General features: G+C 33.1%; 1 protein-coding gene across 1 annotated transcript in view; it reads left to right on the top strand.

The window, feature by feature from the left end:
* LOC114336425 (membrane-associated tyrosine- and threonine-specific cdc2-inhibitory kinase-like) overlaps positions 1–21226 on the top strand; it is a 38433-nt gene extending 17207 nt beyond the window's left edge. Inside the window, exons 4-5 of the mRNA XM_028286789.2 lie at positions 3064–3130; positions 21093–21226. Of these exons, the coding sequence (XP_028142590.1) occupies positions 3064–3130; positions 21093–21226 (201 nt within the window). The remainder of the gene's footprint in view (positions 1–3063; positions 3131–21092) is intronic.
* The last annotated feature ends 338 nt before the right edge of the window (positions 21227–21564 follow it).

Raw genomic sequence — 21564 nt, 5'->3', positions numbered from 1 at the left:
GCACTTCTATAAGCAAAAATAAATTCAACTCGCTCTCTGCTTTATTTTCAGTCCTGTAACATTTTGAAAAAATGAATTTTTTTGCGAAAGCTGGATTGCAAAATTTATTTTGCAAAATCTATTGAACCGATCTTAATGAAATTTACAATATTGTTTAACTGTATCATAAAGTTTTTCTGGGTGAAATATGAAGGTCCTAAGTGTAGCATAAATGGATAAAAAACGTAAAATGCGAATACTTGTTTTTGTATTGTTTTTTCGCAATTATTGCTATTTTGCAACAAGGGTGACTATTTTTTAAATTTTTAACCAATTCTATATTGTAGGAAATTTAATTACGCAACTTTTATGTCAATATAACTTTTCTCGAAAATGAATACTTTTAAAGGTATAATCAAAAAACGAAGAAAAAAATCGAATTTTTCCTTCATTTTTTGACATTTTGATTATTTAAACATTGTTCCGGACCTTTTCGAGAGGGAGGATAACTCAAATATTATTATTTGAGTTATTTTCAAGCCATTTCTACAAAAAAAATTGAGTCACCTCTCAACGTCCAAATGTACTAATATGTTTACAGATGCGCCCTGGTCTATAGGGACGTGTAAGATATTTTTAAAACGTTACTAATTACAAGTACGGAAATACCGATTTTAAGTTGCCTACTCAATTCAGTACAAGGGTCAGATACATCAGTATTTTGTACTCAGTACCATAGTGATGTTGATTATAGTTACTTTCGTGTATTCGTTACAAATCGTTACTTTTGTATAAAGTAATCATTTACAGTATTCGTTACTTTGATTACTATGATTACTTTTGTTACTTTTGTATTTGAGTACCGGTAATCATATCGAGAATCGTATTTCTCAGTGGGTAGGTATTTTGTATAGGTATTCAGATATAACAACGACTTTCATCGATCTGTTTAAGGGATAAAGATGATTTGATTACTATGATTACTTTTGTTATTTTTGTATTTGAGTACCGGTAATCATATCGAGAATCGTATTTCTCAGTAGGTAGGTATTTTGTATAGGTATTCCGATATAACAACGACCTTCACCGATCTGTTTTTACTCGCTGGGATACGATTGGTAGAAAGTAATCAAGTGTACTGGTTGTAGATACAATAGTCGTTACTCGCCCTGATACGATTGGTACGAAGTAATCAGGGTAATCAAAGTAACGATTTGCCTCTCTATATAGTAATCGTTACTTTCGGTATTCGTAAGTAACGAGTACTTTGTAACGAATAGATCATTTTTCAACATCTCTAGAACATACTGAAGATACCTTCCTTTCAGTGTTCTTTGCGGTTTACATATAACCAAAACTTGTCATAACCTGATTACAACAAGAAATGAATAAATACACCAGCCATATCTCCGGCGAATGTCACGTGGTTTAAAAACCACCAATAAACTTTAATTTACCAAGCAATCAGCAGCTCGATCGCGCTTTAAAACAAACTATTTTGTTTTAGCATCGACATCGCTGTAAACGTAAACTGCAATGATCCTTGGTATGTGCGATGTCATAATAAAATGAAGGTTTGTTTTGACATCGACGTAGCGACCGTGATCGCGACCTATACAGCGCACATCCACGTATCTTCGGCGTAGGGTACGAACATGGTTAGCACAATTTCACCTATACCGGCTCCTAGTGTATGATATTCGTATGATTCTTTTGTAACACCAAAATTCAAAAGCGACCAACTTATTATTCAGATGGACTTGTTTTAATGTCCACGCTTCCAAGCCATAAAGAAGAGTAGAGAACACGTAACACCGAAGCATCCTTAGGCGTAGTTCTAACCTTATATCCCGACAACAAAGAAACTTTTTAAGTTTAATGAATGATGCACGTGCTATTTCAATACGTGTCTTAATTTCTTTGGTTTGGTCTACATTTGATGTTATCCATGTTTCTCAGTATTTGTAGTTATCCACACTCTCAACTACATTATTTTCAAGAGGAAATTGGATGTTTAAATGTACTGATTTAGTCATGATCATGCATTTAGTTTTCTTTAAATTCATCTTCAGTCCGTACCTACTCATGATAGCGTTCATTAAGCCATTAAGGCGTTGCATTACGTTCTGTTAATCATTGTTGTTATCCGTTACTATTACTGTATCGTCTGCAAAACGGAAGTTATTCAAAACTTCTGCATTTATAGATTATATACCTTCTATTGAATCTGACAGCTTTTATTGAAATACCGCTTCACTGTAGACATGGAAAAGTAGTGGGGACAACACGCAACCCTAACAGACTCCTCTCTGTATTCTCTGTATTTTGATATCTTGGGTGTCCTGGTTGTCAACTCTTACCATGGCAGTTTGATTCCAATATAGAGTAGATATAATTTTCAAATTACGTCTGTCAGTATTTTTGGTTTTTAATATATCTCCAAGCTTTTTATGTTGAACCTTGTCAAATGCCTTTTCAAAGTCTACAAAACATAAGTAGATAGCTTGATTCATGTCCATGCATTTCTGGGCCAGTACATTCAAGCTGAAAAAAGCATCTTTTGTCCTCATACCATTTCTAAAGCCAAATTGTGTGTCACTAATTTCATATTCAAGAGTTTTAACAATTCTGCTGTATAATATTTTCAAAAATGTTTTAAGTGTGTAACTCATTAAAGCTATTGTTCTGTGATCTAAGCATGTTGTTGCATTCGACTTTTTGGGAATTGCTACAAAGGTCAATGGCAGCCATTGTCTGGGGATTGTGGTAGTCTGATATATTAGATTAAAGAGTTCAACCATTTTATCAATAACATCTTCATAAATGAGTTTTAATAATTCGATGGGCACATCATCTGGTCCAGTAGTTCTACCATCTTGGTGGTCCGGTATCCTCTGTGATTTCTAATGACAGTTATTCTCTTTCATCATTAAATAATTGTTGGATGTAATTGGTCCAGTGACACAATCTCTCCTTCACATCAATAATAATATCCCCTTTATCATTTTTAGGGATATTCATACTTGTGCTTTTTCTAGAACCTGTCATGTCTTTGATTTTTTTTGTGTAAATTAAATTTTGTAGGATATGCTGGATGAAAAGTGTCTTGTTGGTGATCGGTGGATTTCCAGAACTCATGAGGTAACCATACGTGAGTCGAGTGTGATATATTCTTATTATTGTGATTGTTGTTTTGCCTCTTCCTTTTTGTGTAGGGATATACGGTGATTGTATTTTTGGCTGTATTTGGTGTAATCTGGCTGTACTTTTGTTCCATTGATCTTGCCAATTTTTCAATAACGATTGCTGATACAGAGATATTTTAGGTCTGGATGTAGCTGCTTTCTTTCGACTCAATGATTAGGACAATCAGCTCTTTTCGCTCCTGAAACCGCTTTTTCATTAACAGTGGCACCTACATGTGAAGGAGTCCAGATTATGGAGACTGATGTGCCTGAAGTTAATCTCTCTCCTATGGCGCTACAGCCCAAGTCGGTCCCTGGCCTCCCCCAGCATCCGCATCCAAGTATCTCTGTCTCTGTCTGCTCTCCTCCAGTTGTCCACCCTCAATATCTCTTTAGCATCTGTTCTCACTTCGTCTATCCACTTCTTCCTTGGTCTTCCTACTGACCGACGTCCCACCATAGTTCCGCTAAGCGTTCTGCTAGGTGTTCTGTCGTTATCCATTCTTATGAGATGACCTGCCCAACGCAATCTTTGTATTTCTGCATAATTTGCTATAGAGGGTTGTCTGTAATATTGGTATAACTCGTGGTTGAACCTTATTCTTCATATACCATTGTCGCAAATGGGTCCCAGTATCCTACTTAATATAAATTACTTTTAATGGGAAATAAGCCACAATTTTACCAAAAAAATGATTTTATTAACGTTTCGAAGCCCAAATCGGGTTTAATCTGACTCATTTATATTGGCAATTCAGACGTATATTATACATTTTAAAGTAGAAGACTTTAAAATGATATCGCCAATATTTATGAGTTGCGTTCCTGGGACGACTTTACTAAAAGATAGTTCATTCGATTACATTAAATCAATCCCAACTAAAGAATATTCGTAACAAAAAAATCATAGCATGTGATCTGTCTTTAAAAAGACAACCAAATGCAACGATGACGGTAAAATTTTCGCGTTAGAGATTCCATAGTAAATCACGAGGGAAAAACCAGGAAAAAACCTCGTGATACTATCCCGACATCGTAAGTATTTGGTCTTACATTTAATTTACTTTCAAAAAACTAATACCAAATTCCGACTTTAATATGTTTAAATTATAAATAATATTAATAATACATAGATATACAATAATATTAGAAGAAAAACAATTTTTAACATCTGTTTTATTAAAAAATGATTATCCATTATCGTTTATAAATAAGGAATGGTCAAGACTGGATCGAATAGAACAGAACAACGTAGAACGGGATCCTATAACATCCACAAGAAATAATACGAGGAAAATAGCAATACCATATATTATAAAAGGACTATCCGAGAAACTTAAAACAATAGGAAATAAATTCAACATTTCAACAACATTCAAAACAACAAACACATTGAGATATATTCTATCTAAAACTAAACCTAACAGTTAAAACTAAACCTAACAAAGAAAGAACAAAGAATTGTATTTATAAAATACCTTGTGAATGCGAACAATTTTATTTAGGTGAAACATCAAGACCATTAAACGTTAGAATAAGTGAACATCAGTCTTATATTAAAAATAGAGAATTTAATAGATCTCAAATAAGTCAAAATGCATGGGATAATGAACACAGAGTTCAGTGGAGAGATTCAAGTATAGTCCTGAAAGAATCAGATAGTAAAAAGAGAAAAATCAAAGAAGCGGCTCTAATTATGCTAAATGAAACCAATTGTGTTGCAAATTCCTCGGTAGGAAGTCAATCGAAAGAAAATACCACGATTAGTAAGTCAATAACATATCGAGTTAGTACAAATTTTATATTTTAGTATTACTTATTGTATATCTATGTATTATTAATATTATTTATATTTAATCTAAACATATTAAAGTCGGAATTTGGTATTAGTTTTTTGAAAGTAAATTAAATGTAAGACCAAATACTTAGGATGTCGGGATAGTATCACGAGGTTTTTTCCTGGTTTTACCCTCGTGATTTACTATGGAATCTCCAACGCGAGAATTTTACCGTCATCGTTGCATTTGGTTGTCTTTTTAAAGACAGATCATATGCTATGATTTTTTTGTTACGAATATTCTTTAGTTGGGATTGATTTCATGTAATCGAATGAACTATCTTTTAGTAAAGTCGTCCCAGGAACGCAACTCATAAATATTGGCGATATCATTTTAAAGTCTTCTACTTTAAAATGTATAATATACGTCTGAATTGCCAATATAAATGAGTCACATTAAATAAATTATTAGAAGAATTTTTTTACTTAGCAACAACATTTTTGTTAATTTAAGTAGTATTTTGTATTTTGACAACGAAACACGATTTGGGCTTCGAAACGTTAATAAAAATATTCTTTGGGTAAAATTGTGGCTTATTTCCCATTAAAAGTAATTTATTATAAAAATGCCACAAGAAAATAGCTTCAGAACAACATCCTACTTAATATCTTTCTTTCCCGAAGTTAATAGCTGGTGACAATTATTGCATACTTCATTGACTATATTTATATTGGATATTGTGAGCAAGGTTCTTAATGAGTGAATCAATGACAGTGAGGCGGTGCATATGGTTATACGTTTGCTTCTTTTTGGTGTGTTTTCCAGAGCTTTATGTATTCCATTTAGTCAATACTACTAGTGTAGTATACAGTATACTGCATTACAGATTGTAGGAAGACAAAATGACGCTATTGTTTGGTCTATTGTAGTACCATATTCATCCTTACTGGCATCTGTGTAGAAGATTTTATCAAACTTTTCCATATCTATCATTTTATTGAATTCTGGTCTAACCAGAAGGGTGGGAGTTTCCTTTTTGTCGTAGCTATATATACTAGAGTTAGAAGTAGGTATCTTTCTGGTCTAAGGCGGTGTACGAGGGATATAAATGTTAAATAGGGGTCATGTTTGAGAAGTCTAACTGGTGTAATTTACTGTCAATTGGGCACATGGACCTAGGTTTTGGTTTTTCTATGAGCACTAATTGTATGTATTTGGCTACAAGATAAAACAATTTTTTATTTGCATGTGTTCTTGTACACACTGTATCCCATACTTGATAATATGCAGATCAGATTAAATAAATGACAACCAAAACTACTTATTGGAAGACCATGTAAAATTAGTACAAACAGACAACGCAAACAAGTAATGCATGTCAAAGGCTGCTTAATGCAAATTATGATTTTACTGTTTTTTTTTTATAAAAAATGTATTAGGTTTTCTATATTTAGTATTATTGCCGGAATTTTCGGGAATATTACTCCCGTACAATTTAGTGTATTATCCTTTAGATTCCCAAAGCCGAAAAAATCCAACCCTCACCTGGATTTCCTCTTACTAACAAACTTCCCTTTTGAAGGTTTGTTTTTATAAATCATAATTTTTATTTTGAAGGGTGCAGTCAACCTCATAAAATGACTTAAACCTTAAACCAGTAAGAGTCAGAATAAAAGGTAAAGTAAGGTAAGTTTTTCAGTGATTCGTATTTTGAAGGGTCCGGGTCCAGTCAACTGGACTTAAAAATGACTTAAGCCAGTAAGAGTGAGAAGAAACGGTAAGTTTTTAGCTATTTTATTTTTACTATTTTTGTTTTTACTGATTGTCACAATATAGTTATAATACGGTGGTCCGATAAGTACTTAGCCTCTCCGCCCGGTGGCGCCACTGTCTCAAGAGAAATCTACCATCGTGTAATTAATACATTCTTGTAGGAGGCCTATGCCAAAAACTCAGCCAAATTGGACTTGTAGTTTTGTTTTGACCGCGTGTGTAAGCTGGCGTGTTTGGGCATTTTAAAAAAATGAAAAAAGAGCAATATCAGTCGGCGATTCGACTCTTGTTTTTAGAAGCAAACGAAATCAAAAACCGCTTGAATGCTGTAAACTTAAACGGTGACTCTTCTCCTTCGATGGAAACCATCAAAAATGGTTTAACGAGTTTCAACGTGGTGGCACGACGGTTTTTGATAACTCACCCCCAGGTGCCCCGAAAACGGCTACCACTGAGGATAACGTGAAAGAAATCCACGATCTCGCATTGTAGACCACCGACTGAAAGTGCGCCAGATAGCTGAGACAGTAGGCATCCCAAAATATCTCGTTTGTCTCGTCTCACAACAGAGCTGTGTCTGATGCTGTTTAAGCGTAATCCATAGATAAGGGAGGCGTAATCCAAATGAGTTTCTACGTTGTTTCATAACCGTCGACGAAACATGGTTCCACTGGTATACACCAGAGTCCAAGGAACAGTCGATAAAGGGGACGTTAGGGCGATGCCACATTATGCGTTTTGATCGGATGCGGTGGAGACGCATCCGTTTCCAACGCTACCGGACCGACCTGTCACACTATGCGTTTAGTCTCGTGCAGTTGTAAGCGCGTACCGATGTCTCAAAACGCATCCGTTTCCAACGCAACCGGACTGACCTGTCACACTATGCGTTTTGACTGGATGCGGTGGAAACGCATCCGGTCAAAACGCATAATGTGGCATCGCCCTTACCCCGCGAACGTGCTCCGAGGAGGGCGAAGACTGTCCAATCGGCCGAAAAGACGATGACCACCGTTTTCTGGGATTCACATGATGTGATCTCTATAAACTTCCACTAAAAGGGCAAAACGGTCACAGGGCTTTATTATGCCGCATTATAAGCCCGATTCGACGCCAAATTGCAGAAAAAATAGCCCCAATTGTGGAAGAAAAATGCTCTTCCACCATAACGACGTACCGACTCACACCTACACTATCGTCATGGCCAAAATGATCGAATTGGACTATGAACTTCTATCCCATCTACCGTATTCTCTAGATTTGGCCCTGTACGTCTTCTTTTTTGTTTTCAAACTTGAGAAAGCCACTCGTCGGGCAGATAGGGCCTAGCCGGGTAAGATGATGAAAAATGCCCCCAACTCGATTCGAATTGCATATAGGTCAACGTTTAGCACATATAGAGAAACTCACTTTCTGAAATTTTTAGCCCCCTAGGTGGTCACGTGACCCACCTAGAGCCTAATTAGGTTTTTATGTTTTTATTTTTTATCTCAGCCGCATCGAGAGCTAGCGAAAAACTTTAAATAAAAAAGTTGTAAGTGTCAAAAAGTTCTGTCCGAAAAAGTTTCTTTTTTATTTTTGGCGAGAAATTCAAAATTTAGGACGATTTTAAAATTTTAAATAAGTATAAAAAAATAACTAAGACATTCGTTCTCACCAAAAAAAATTATAACGTGTATTTTTGCATAATGCTTTACCCTGAATTTTTTCAGATTTTTAAATTTTTTGAAACGTACTTTTAAAAATAAAAAACCGCATTTTTTTGCTTTTTTTCGCTTTTTGATACAATTTTATACAGGTTGTTTAAAAAAGGTAACACCGTCACTGGGATACGTAAAAAACTGAAAAATAATTGGGGTTTGCCTAATAAAAAATTTTTGTAATGTTTTGTAATCATTTTCAAGATACAGGGCATTGAAAAACACAAAATTTTACACATTTTTTACGATTTTGCCGAAATTACTGGCAACATTGTAATAGAATTTGGCAGGTTTTAAGAGGTAGTTATTGTTAATTTTTTCACATACAATTAAGAACCTTACTAAGGAAGTAAAACTTCACTTGTAGGTAGATGGTATATAAATTTATTAAAATTTTTATCTAAAAAGATCCAAATTGGATTGAAGTGGGTACATCTATAGTACAAAAAACACAAACGTTTTCGGACCAATCAGTCCATCATCAGGTTGAGACTTTAGATCCAAAGTAGTTGGAACTAGCTACATAGTTAGGTCAAAAGACCTTAGTATTACAAAAATTAGGCCATTTCGGCTACAACAATGTCGACAATAAGTCGATGTTAAAAGAATATAAAAATGTAATGAGACTATAGTGTAGTCTTCATCTTGGCTTCAAACTGACAGACTCTAGACAGACTTCAGTCTGTCAGTTTGAAGCCAAGATGAAGACTGCACTATAGTCTCATTACATTTTTATATTCTTTTAACATCGACTTATTGTTGACATTGTTGTAGCCGAAATGGCCTAATTCTTGTAATACTAAGGTCTTTTGACCTAACTATGTAGCTAGTTCCAACTACTTTGGATCTAAAGTTTCAACCTGATGATGGACTGATTGGTCCGAAAACGTTTGTGTTTTTTGTACTATAGATGTACCCACTTCAATCCAATTTGGATCTTTTTAGATAAAAATTTTAATAAATTTATATACCATCTACCTACAAGTGAAGTTTTACTTCCTTAGTAAGTTTTTTATTATGGTATACAGCCAATGAGAGGAATCTTTTCCTTTATATTTTATACAATTAAGAATTTTATATTCATCATTGGCGCGCATACGGGTAATGGTCTAAACTTTTTAAAGAAAAAAGATAGTACGCCACTGACATATTCCAAATTAACAATCATTTTTAAATTCCTCGTTCAATTTGTGACAAAAAATCTTTCTTCCCATTTTTTCATACGACGCGCCATTTTTATGTAAGAAATAAAATATTTTAATCCTTACAAAGTATTCGAATTTCTATGAAGTTTCTAATACATCTACATTATACATTATACTCATATGTACAATGTACATGTACATTTGTACATCCACAGAAAAACTTAATTCCAATACTTTGGAAGCGTTAAGATATTTTATTGTTTGCATGAAAACGGCGCGTCGTATGAAAAAAAGGGTAGAAAGCTTTTTTGTCCGAAATTAGACGAGAAATTCAAAAATTATTATTAATTTGAAATATGTCAGTGACGTACTATCTTTTTTTCTTTAAAAAGTTTACACCATTACCCGTATGCGCGCCAATGATGAATATAAAATCCTTAATTGTATGTCAAAAAATGAACAATAACTACCTCTTAAAACCTGTCAATTGTATTACAATGTTGCCAGTAGTTTCGGCAAAATCGTAAAAAATGTGTAAAATTTTGTGTTTTTCAATGCCCTGTATCTTGAAAATGGATGACATTACAAAATTTTTTTATTAAACAAACCCCAATTATTTTTCAGTTTTTTACCTATCCCAGTGACGGTGTTACATTTTTTAAACAACCTGTACAAAATTGTATCAAAAAGCGAAAAAAAAGCAAAAAAATGCGGTTTTTATTTTTAAAAGTACGTTTCACCAATTTTACATTATGCAAAAATACACGTTATAAATTTTTTGCGTGAGAACGAATGTCTTAGTTATTTTTTATACTTATTTAAAATTTTAAAATCGTCCTAAAATTTGAATTTCCCGCCAAAAAATTAAAAAAAAATTTCAGAAAGAACTTTTTGAACTTACAACTTTTTTTATTTAAAGTTTTTCGCTAGCTCTTGATGCGGCTGAGATCAAAAATTGAAACATAAAAAGCCTAATTAGGCTCTAGGTGGGTCACGTGACCACCTAGGCGGCTAAAAATTTCAGAAAGTGAGTTTCTCTATATGTGCTAAACTGTGACCTATATGGAATTCGAATCGAGTTGAGGGCATTTTTCATCATCTTACCCGGCTAGGCCCTTAAGTCGAATGAGGAGTTCATCACCGCTATGGGAGCCAATTTTGCAGACCTCCAGAACAGGTATTTTTCAGACGGGTTAAAGAAGCCGGAGGTCGTCGCTGGGTCAAGTGTATCGAGCTAAAGGAAACTACGTTCAGAAATAAACCACCACTTCTCCAAAAATTTTGTTTATCTTTTGGAGGCTAAGTATTTATCGGACCGCCCTAGTAATGATAATCTAAAATATAATAATTTAAATATTTGCAGAATAGATAATTTGGATGTACCTTTTTAAACCTTTTAAAATCCACGTTTATTTTCAGTCTCAGATTTCTCACCCCTTGATGTTCCCTCTACAATTATTAATGCTGGACTATCTGATCATGAAGCAGTTTATAGGAAGTTTAATATCTTCAGAAAACCCTCCTCGAAAACCCGACGTTTAGACAGGATTTCTTTCACCCGGAACTTTCGTAATTTCCAAAATCTATGCTTAACCTCTGAGTGGAAATTTCCTTCTATGGACGTGAACTATAATTTCCGTGATTTTTTAGATAAGCTTTTCTGTATCTTCAATAAAGCATTTCCTTTAATTACAATTAAGCCAAAAGATCGTAAACCTTGGACTACCAAAGGTATTCGAATATCAGCCAAAAATATGCGTTCACTACTCTACATCAAGAAATTTACTACCAACGTCTTTGTCACTGAATATATCACCAAGTACAGGGCAGGGCAGCCTATCTTAAACTTATAAACTCAGCTAAAAAAGTGTACTATCAAAACCTCCTGGGAAGCTCTAAAAGTGTTGCAAAAGAAACTTGGTCCATAATAAACGATTTTCGACATAAAACCCACACTGCTCAAACATTTTATCTTCCAGACCCTGAAAATCTAAATGAATACTGTGTTAATGTGAGTAAAAATATTACATAAACTATTTTGCCACAACAAGATTCCATTTTCTATCTCCCTAATTCAAGAAAGGTCTCGAATTCATTCTTTACAAAATCAGTTGATAAATCTGAACTGATCTAAACAATCAATAATATCAAAAGCAAATCTTCCTGTAGTACCTACTGATGGTCTATCGATAAATTTTTTTTCAAATCTCCCAGAAAATGTATTGGAAGTCCTCATCTCACTAATTAATGATTCTTTTGAGAAAGGTAAACTTCCAGAGTGCCTAAACACAGCCATCATTATTCCTTTTCATAAGGGTGGTGAAATAGCTATTTGTATAACAAGGGAGGAAAGTGCTACTTTTCCTCCCGAGAATGAAGTTTACTGCCCGACGCGTAGCGGAGGGCAGTAATCATTCAAGGGAGGAAAAGGCACTTTACTTTATGTTATACATATGGTTTTTCCACCTTCCTCAAATTAATAACAAGTCATTTTTCATTTTTACTTAATTTATTTATGTAACTAACCAACAAAATTTATTAAAACTAAAACTAACAAGTAGGTACAATATAACTGTCAACTGTCAAATATAAGTCGAATTATTAATGTAAACATTGTTAAATCAAAATAACAATTTACTGTTTTTTACCATTCAGCAAAATACAGGGTGTTTTATAAATAAACGTTAAAATATATAGATACTTACGTAATAGAAAATAGATATTGTACAGGGCCTCAATAAGTTATATTTCATGAATGAAATACCATGTCACTTTTACGTTTCCTCCCTAGGGAGGAAAAGTACAACTTTGCTCCCTACAATCAGGTCCGGAAAAGTATACTTTCGGTAGGGGTAGGTGGAAAAATCTAATAACTGCAATTATTATAGACCTATTGCACTACTACCGGTACTCTCCAATATTATTGAGAGACTCATAAAAGCCCGACTTATGTCCTTTCTCGTTGAAAACAACATTTTATCACAAAATCAGTTCGGCTTTTTTAATAATAAGTTAATGTACCACTGATGCCATGTTTTTTATACTACATGAGGTTTTATCTTCTTCTTCTTCTTCTCGTTGTCCTTATGCCCTATAAGAGCGTCGGACTTTGGTATCACCTATCCATCTTTTACCCATTTCTTCCACGCCTTCCGGTCTCCTGCCATTTGCTTCATCTGTTGCACTGTTTTCCCTCTCGTTGTCCCGATTTCCTCGATTTGTTCCATCCACCCCTTTCTAGGTCTGCCCTTTCTTCTTTTCCCATGTCTTTTGGCATCTGGCACCTTTTTTACTAGTCTGTTCTCGTTCATCCTAGTTATATGTCCAAACCAATTCACTTTTCTTTTTTCAATTTTTTTCTCTATTGGTTCCTGACTTAGCACGTTTCTGATGTTTTCGTTACTTTCCCTGTCCATCTTCGTCTTTCCAGCTATTTTTCTCAGCTGCTTCATTTCTGCTGCATTTATGGCACTTTCATATCTTTTATCTGTGACCCATGTCTCGCTTACATATAGAAGAGTTGGTACTGTGATTGTATTATATACATGTATTTTTGTATCCCAGTATCATATTATTAATCGCATAATATATTTTCGTAGCTTTTCGTCCTATTTGCAATTTCTAGGTCTAGCTTTTCGTCATTTGATATTATCGTGCCCAGGTACTCGTAGGTCGTCACCCTCTCCAATTCTTGTCCTCTACAGAACACTCGTGTTTCGCCTCCAATCTCCTGCTCCTGCTGACCTATTTTCACCGTCTTGCATTTGCTGATGTTTATTTCTAATTTCATTTTCTATATTTCCTCAGTCCATACATCAGTTAGTCGCTGCATTTTTCTCGGGTTGTCTGCTAAGAGAAGGACGCCGTCCGCATACAGTAATCCTTCTATCATAACTGGTGTTACGTGTGTGTAGCCTATTATTGTTTTTAACTGATTTCTCCTTATTTTTACATTTTTAAACAATTTATCCATAACTATGACGAATAGGTGTGGGCTTAGGCTATCTCCCTGGTTTATCCCCTTGTTGATCCTAAATTCTAGTGATCTGCTACCTCCCATTTGTACTTTTCCCACCACTCTACTGTACGTACTTTTAATTATTTCTAATAATTTCTAATACTTTCCTCGGTATTCCCAGCTCCTCCATAGTATTCCACAATACTTTCCGGTCTACTGAGTCGAACGGTGCTTTAAGGTCTATGAATGTTATATATATGTTTGTTCCCCGATCATTATTTTTTTTTCTATTATATTTCGTAGTATGCTTATGTTGTCAACTGTTTGTCTTTTGGCTCTGAATGCTGTTTGTTCGTCTTTAAGTTTTTCTTGAACACTACTGATGAGAGGCATATATCTCTATAGCTTCCACAGTTGGACTCTTCTCCTTTCTTGTGAATTGGGATCAGTAAGTTTTGTTCCCACTATCTCGGCATTTTGTTTGTTCTCCATGCTTCTCTCATTATTTCCAGTAACCACTTCTTTCCTTCTTTTCCTATCCATTTTATCATTTCGGGATCAATTTTATCTGCTCCGCTCGCTTTTCCTATTTTTATTCTACTTATCACTTCTTCCAATTCTTCTGTACTTATTTCTTCCATTTGGTTTTCGTCCGCTGCTGTCTGTTTTATCACACCTCTAGTACCTCTAGTATCTCTGTTGTATTTGTCTTTAATGACATCACTAATTTAAAAATCGATGGAAAAATCTTTCTTTTTGCTGGTGATACCAGTATCACTTGGAGCAACTCAAATATTGCAACTCTTCATGCTAGTATAACTTCTGATCTATTTACAATAAAAACCTGGCCCGACTCTAGTTTGCTCTCGTTTAACGTAGATAAAATAGTAGCATTATTTTATAAAGGAGGTCTTCAACCCTTACCTCTTAATATCAGCCAAATCAGTACCGTTATTTTGTAAAATTTCTTGGTATTTTTTTAGACAGCAACCTTAAATGGTCCCTTCATATCGATTTGTTAAAGAACAAACTATTTTCAGCTTGCTCTGCTATAAGATCTGTATCGAAAGAAATCAATTTATCATCTTCCAAAATAACATATTTTTCTTTGTTCGAGTTGCATCTTCGATATGGTCTTCCTTTTTGGGGTTCTGGTACAGCTGCCCAATCCGATGTTATTTTCAAATTACAAAAAAGAGCAATACGATATCTGTTTGGCCTCAGAAGAACACACATTGCAGCAGTGTTTCAAACATCACAGGATGTTAACTCTTCTTTATATATTTTAGAAACTGTTTGTTTAATTCGTAAACATCTGCATGTCTTTCCAACAAGACCTAATCATGACTACTTCACGAGAAATTCTACCTTTGACGTCTATTTACCGACCCCGTCCTCTGAGTTAGTAAAGAAATCTATATTATATTCTGCAAAAAAAAAACTGTACAACCATCTCCCTCTACAACTTAAATCTGCAGCATCTTTGTCCAAATTTCGTAAATTGACAAAACCTACCTATCTGAAAGATCATATATTATTCAGTAGAAGAATTTCTTAATCAATAACTAAGAAATTACAGTACCCTTTGTACAAGTAGTATTTTTTTATCTATATTTGGGTGTCATATGCAGCAGCTTAACTTTTAAATTTGTTAGTTACTAAGGTAGACTATGCAATTTGCAATTTATTTACATTTTTAAATTTTGCAATTGATTGTTTCTGTTTTACTTCATTATTATTATATTATTATATTATTATATTTATTTTAATTATATTGACGATTTAGGTAATTTTAGTAAATTGTATTGTTATTGTTTTGTTTTCATGACTTTTTATAAGCTTTGTAGATAAAATTGTACAATTTTCCATGACAATAAAAGCATATTTCTATTCTATTCTATTCTATTATATAGTCTCAAAATGTGATATAAACGCTGGCAAGAGCGCATCTCGCGGTTGATGCTTGAATAATTTTCAGAAGATGCAATAGAAGAAAGAAGTAATACTGACGTAGAAAGAGAAGTAGACGATAAATACATCGTAAATATGGAACAAGAAGATAAGAGAAAAGATCAACCAGTTTATACAGGGTGTTTCATTGAGAAACGGAAATACTTTAATGGTGAATAGATGTCACCGAGCCGGTTCTAGGTATACTACATTTTTTGCCCTACCGACTTTTATAACCGAGTTACAGGATGTTTTATCGATTTTGCCCATTTCTTTCCTAAGCCCTAACTTTAGAACCACCCTGTATATTTTTTTTGATATTTGGTACACATATGTCTTATTCAAAACCCAAACAACCATAAGAAAAATCCAGGTCCGGATTAACAAAAAATTATAAAGTAATTGTGACCTTCAAACAACACCCTGTATACTTAAATTTTGAAAATCTGTTTGCATATTTGAAAAGAGCACAAAAAGGTAAGTTTAATGGTTCGCTTCAATTTTTCGGCCAGACAATTTTATGACTTTAATTTTGAAATTATATTGAATTTTTTAAGAACTCTGACATTAAAAAGGAGATATTATTAACTTTTAGTTATAAATTATTAAAGTTAATGAATAAATAATCATTTTAAAAATAATCAATACTTATTTACCACATAGGAACGACACAATTACTAATAACAATGAAAATCCAGGTCCGGATTAACAAAAAAATATAAAGTAATTGTGACCTTGAAACAGCATCCTGTATATTGAAATTTTGAAAATTTGATTGCGTATTTTAAAAGAGCATCAAAAACTGCGTTAAAAGGTGCATGTCAAATTTTTGCGCAGATAATTTAATTACGGCAATTTTGAAATCATATTGATTAATTCTGTCAAGGTCACAAGAAGCTGCCAGAAAATGAAGAACGATCCCAATGTAATTAAAAAATCGATTCGAAATCTTTTAGAACGAGCAAGGAAATGCAGCGAACAAAATGGCGGATATTTTGAACAACTGTTATAGTTCAAATATTTTTAATTTATGTTAAATTGTTGAATTGTTTAAACGATTTTTTTTACTAGATATAGGTAGCTGTTTTTTTAATTCTTTACTAAATTATTAAAACATCCCAATTCTCGCAATTCTAATTTTTAATGATGTGCGTGCATACAGCTACAAATCCAGAGAATCCATGAAGCCAGCGTAGTAAATAAGTATTTATTATTTTTAAAATAAGTATTGATTCATTAACATTAAAATTATTAAAAGTTAATACAGTCGAACCCGCTTATTGGAATATCCTTCGTGCCAAGCAAAAGTATTCCTATAACAGAGATATTTAAATAACCGATCATTAGTGGCTAGTAAAACCGCTTCGGGACCTCAAATTTCTATTCCTTAAACCGGAATATTCCTATAACCGGTATTCTAATAAGCGGGTTCGACTGTATTACATACCTGGTTTTTAATCTCAGAGTTCTTTAAAATTTTAATATAATTTCAAAATTGATGTAATTAAATCAACGGCGAAAAAATTAAAACGAACCTTTAATCACAGTTTTTTATCCTCTTTTAAAATGCGCAGACAAATTTTAAAAATTTCAATATACAGGGTGTTGGTTCAAGGTCACAATTACTTTATATTTTTTTGTTAATCCGGACCTCGATTTTTCTTGTCATTAGTAATTGGGTCGCTCCAATGTGGTAAATAAGTATTGATTATTTTTAAAATGAGTATTTATTCATTAACTTTATTAATTTATAACTAAAAGTTAATAATGCCTGCTTTTTAATGTCAGAGTCCTTAAAAAATTCAATATAATTTCAAAATTAAAGTCATAAAATTGTCTGGTCGAAAAATGGAAGCGAACCATTAAACTTATTTTTTGTGCTCTTTTCAAATATGCAAACAGATTTTCAAAATTTGAATATACAGGGTGTTCTGTTAAGGTCACAATTACTTAATAATTCTTTGTTAATCCGGACCTGGATTTTTCTTATGGTTAGTATGTCGGTCGTTTGGGTTTTGAATGTGTACCAAATATCAAAAAAATATACAGGGTGGTTCTAAAGTTATGGCTTCAGAAAGAACTGGGCAAAATCGATAAAACACCCGTAACTCGGTTATAAAAGTCGGCAGGGCAACAAATGTAGTATATCTAGAACCGGCTCGGTGACCTCTATTCACCGTTAAAGTATTTCCGTTTCCCAATGAAACACCCTGTATAACACCAGCAAGAGAGAAGAAAGTAATATTACTGATATATAACAAGAGGTAGACGAAAAATACAGGGTGTAACGAAAATACAGGTCATAAATTTAATCGCATATTCTGGGACCAAAAATAGTTTGATTGAACCTAACTTACCTTAGTACAAATGTGCATATAAAAAAAGTTACAACCCTTTGAAGTTACAAAATGAAAATCGATTTTTTCCAATATATCGAAAACTATTAAAGATTTTTTATTGAAAATGGACATATGGCATTCTTATGACAGTAGCATCTTAACAAAAAATTATAGTGAAATTTGGACACCCTATAAAAATTTTATGGGGGTTTAGTTCCTTTAAACCCCCCCAAACTTTTGTGTACGTTCCAATTAAATTATTATTGTAGTACCATTACTTAAACACAATATTTTTAAAACTTTTTTTTCTCTTAGTACTTTTTCGAAAATTCAGTTTTTATCGAGATATTTTGAATATTTGTCAAATCCACCACATATTTGTATATGGTTAAGTACGATTATGGAGACTTGGTAATAATATGAAAATTTATGTATGATTTACATTTTTAGGTATATTTTGAACCGTATTAAAAAAGAAGCCATATCTCGATAAAAGTTGCCTTCTCGAAAAAATACAAAGAGGCAAAAAAGTTTTAAAAACATTTTGTTTAACTAATGGTATCGCAGTCATAGTTTAATTGAAGCGTACACAAACATTTGGGGGGTTTAAAGGAACAAAACCCCCATAAGATTTTTATGTAAACATATTAAAAAAGAAGCCACAACTCGATAAAAAATGCCTTATCGAAAAAATACTAAGAGCCAAAAAAGTTTTAAAAATATTGAATTTAACTAATGGTACCACAATAAGAATTTAATTGGAACGTACACAAAAGTTTGGGGGGGTTTAAGGGAACAAAACCCCCATAAAATTTTTATGGGAAGCACAAATTTCACTATAATTTTTCTTTAAGATGCTCCTGTCATAAGAATGCCACATATCCATTTTCAATAAAAAATCTCTAACAGTTTTCGATATATACAAAAAAAATCGATTTTTATTTTGTAACTTCAAAGGGCTATAACTTTTTTTATGTGCATATTTGTACTAAGGTAAGTTAGGTTCATTCGAACTATTTTTGGTCCCAGAATATGTGATTTAATTTATGACCTGTATTTTTGTTACACCCTGTATATTTAGATACGGAAGCATGCTCAGATTAAGAAGACGAAAGAAACAGTGATCCAGTTTATATTAGGAAGGATAGTACGAGAGGTAGAATGCGCTACGATATTTTAATAAAAGAAAAATGACAAAACGTGCCAATAGCGTGTTAGTAAATAAGTATGACAAACTTTAAGGGGTAATGAAAAAATAATGACAGTTTGCTCTATAAACGTATGTCCGCAAATGCTTCGTTTCCGAGATACGGAGTATTTTTATTTCAAACTGCCAATTTATTTATTGGTCTAAGACTGATTGAGCTGTGAGAATGAAATTTGGTGAGTTTTAAGAGGTAATTATTGCGCATTCTTTGACATATAACTACAAATTCTGAATTCATCATTGGCGCGCATACGGGTAATCGTCTGAATTTTTTTAAAGAAAAAAATAGTACCTACGCTTCTGAGGTATGTCGAATTCAAAATCATTTTTAAATTTCATGTTTAATTTATGATAAAAAAACCTTTCTTGTCTTTCTTTATATGGTGCATAGTTTTTATGCAAAAAATTAAACATCTTTGCGCATATTTTCCATTTCTTAATACATTATCAAGAACTATCCAATACAATAATACTAAACTAGAACAATAATAGAAGATATCACTAATAAGATTTTAACTCGGTGCAAATCTACAAGAAATGTTCAAAATTACCTCCTTTAGAGCAGACAGAAGGATTTTATATTCATCATTCGGGTGCGTACGGGCAATGGTCTGAATTTTTTTAAATAAAAAATAGTACGTCACTGAGATATTTTAAATTAAAAATCATTTTTGAAGTCCTCGTTCAATTTACGACAAAAAATCTTTCTTGCCTTTTTTTCATATGAGGCGCCGTTTTTATGCAAAAAAATAAAACATATTAACGTTTACAAAGTATTTGAAGTAAGTTTCTATGCGTATGGAAACTACCTCGAATACTTTGTAAGCGTTAAGATGTTTTATTTTTTTTTTGTATAAAAACGGAAAGAAAATAAGGAAAGACCGAAATAATATAACCAGACAAGCACTCGAATACCAACCAGACGGAAGAAGAAGAAGAAGACCCGATAATAATGCGCTAATGTTGAATATAAAATTCTTAATAATTGTACGTCAAAAAATGCACAATAACTACCTCTTAAAACCCACCAAATTTTATTTGCATATCTCAACTGGTTTTAGAGCAATAAATAAATAGTCAGTTTTTAAGAATCATTTCAACACTACACCCCCTATCTCGGAAACGAAGAATTTGTGGACATACGTTTATAAATCAAACTGTCATTATTTTTTATGGAGAGTTACCGTTAAAATTTACCATACTTTTATGACAACAATTGCCACGACAATTTACCTGTCTAGCAACAATATTATTACAACGATATTGCTAAAAAATATGGCTATACCATGTTAAAAAAAATCACTTAAATCAGACAACACGTTTAGGAAAATCGAGCCATTAAAAATGGCCAATTTTTAAGGTGGTGCGTTAATTTCTTGGATAAGTGTAATATCAATATTTGTGTCTTTGTATTGAACTATCTTCCAAAAGCCTAATTTTTAAAAGTCAAAGTTTTCAACCTAATAAAAATTTTTAAAAATATTTTTAAAAGATATTTAATTAAAACTTATTGGACCATTTTCCTGGTAACACCCCCATGGCTTCTAAAAATTGCAAGCCACATGGATGCTGAAGCGAAGAAGACAAGAGGGCATTCTAAAACCTCGTCGGCCTTATATGAAAAGTGCCAAGTCCAAATTAACAAATTTTACAGGAGACGAAAAAAACTGATTTAAAGAATGATTTTGTTTTAAAACTTTATCTTATTTGACACAGTTACTTAGAATAGTGTCCGTCAGCCTTCACATTAAGATAGATCTATTTTTAAAATATTATTACTTTAAAAATGGAATTAGGCAACTTTCATTTTTGAAATAAGGAAAAAATTTTGGAGTTAGGCACATTTAATAACGAAAATCATGAAGAAATATGCGTAACTCCATAAAAAGCCGCCAAAAATAACCTGTAAAAAATGCTGGAGTCCCACAAGAAAAACAAATGTGGGGTTTTAAGCATAATAATGCTACTTAAATGTAGTTAACATAAAAACTATAATAATATGATCAAATTGAACTTACCTTCAATAAGTTGACACTATTTCCATGAATATATGTTAGCTTATAATACTTTTCTTGAAGATAAAACACAGCAGCGCAGCAAAAGTACATCTAACCTCAATGACAATGATGGACTTTGGCAAGTTTCATGTGATTCACTCAACGCCGTGGAGTTGGGTAGAATTCTTTTTTGTGGTTCTAGCGACATCTATTGACTTTTTTGAACTTTTTTGTCTTGCTATGCATGCGTACCATAAATATTATTCAGATGGCGCAAAAATCTCATTTTTGCTTATTTTGGGACTTAGGCACTTTTTATGAGGCCGACGACTTGCAATTCACGACCCCGTCTGTTCAGCTTGGTAAATTCCATAGGAAAATGGATCTATGTTACTCGAAGGAGTAATACTAATATAAAATAAAAAATAAAAATGTATACCATTTTTATTCAGTTGCAATGCGAAGCCAAAACAGTCTTAAATTTTTACTTAGTTCAGAGAGCGCAACCAGCACTCTTATCGACGATTTCACCACTTTTTAGTGGTTCTTTAGA

The sequence above is a fragment of the Diabrotica virgifera genome, chromosome 10 (genome assembly GCF_917563875.1).
Source record: "Diabrotica virgifera virgifera chromosome 10, PGI_DIABVI_V3a".
NCBI lineage: Eukaryota > Metazoa > Arthropoda > Insecta > Coleoptera > Chrysomelidae > Diabrotica > Diabrotica virgifera.
This window is presented reverse-complemented; position numbering and strand designations above follow the sequence as displayed.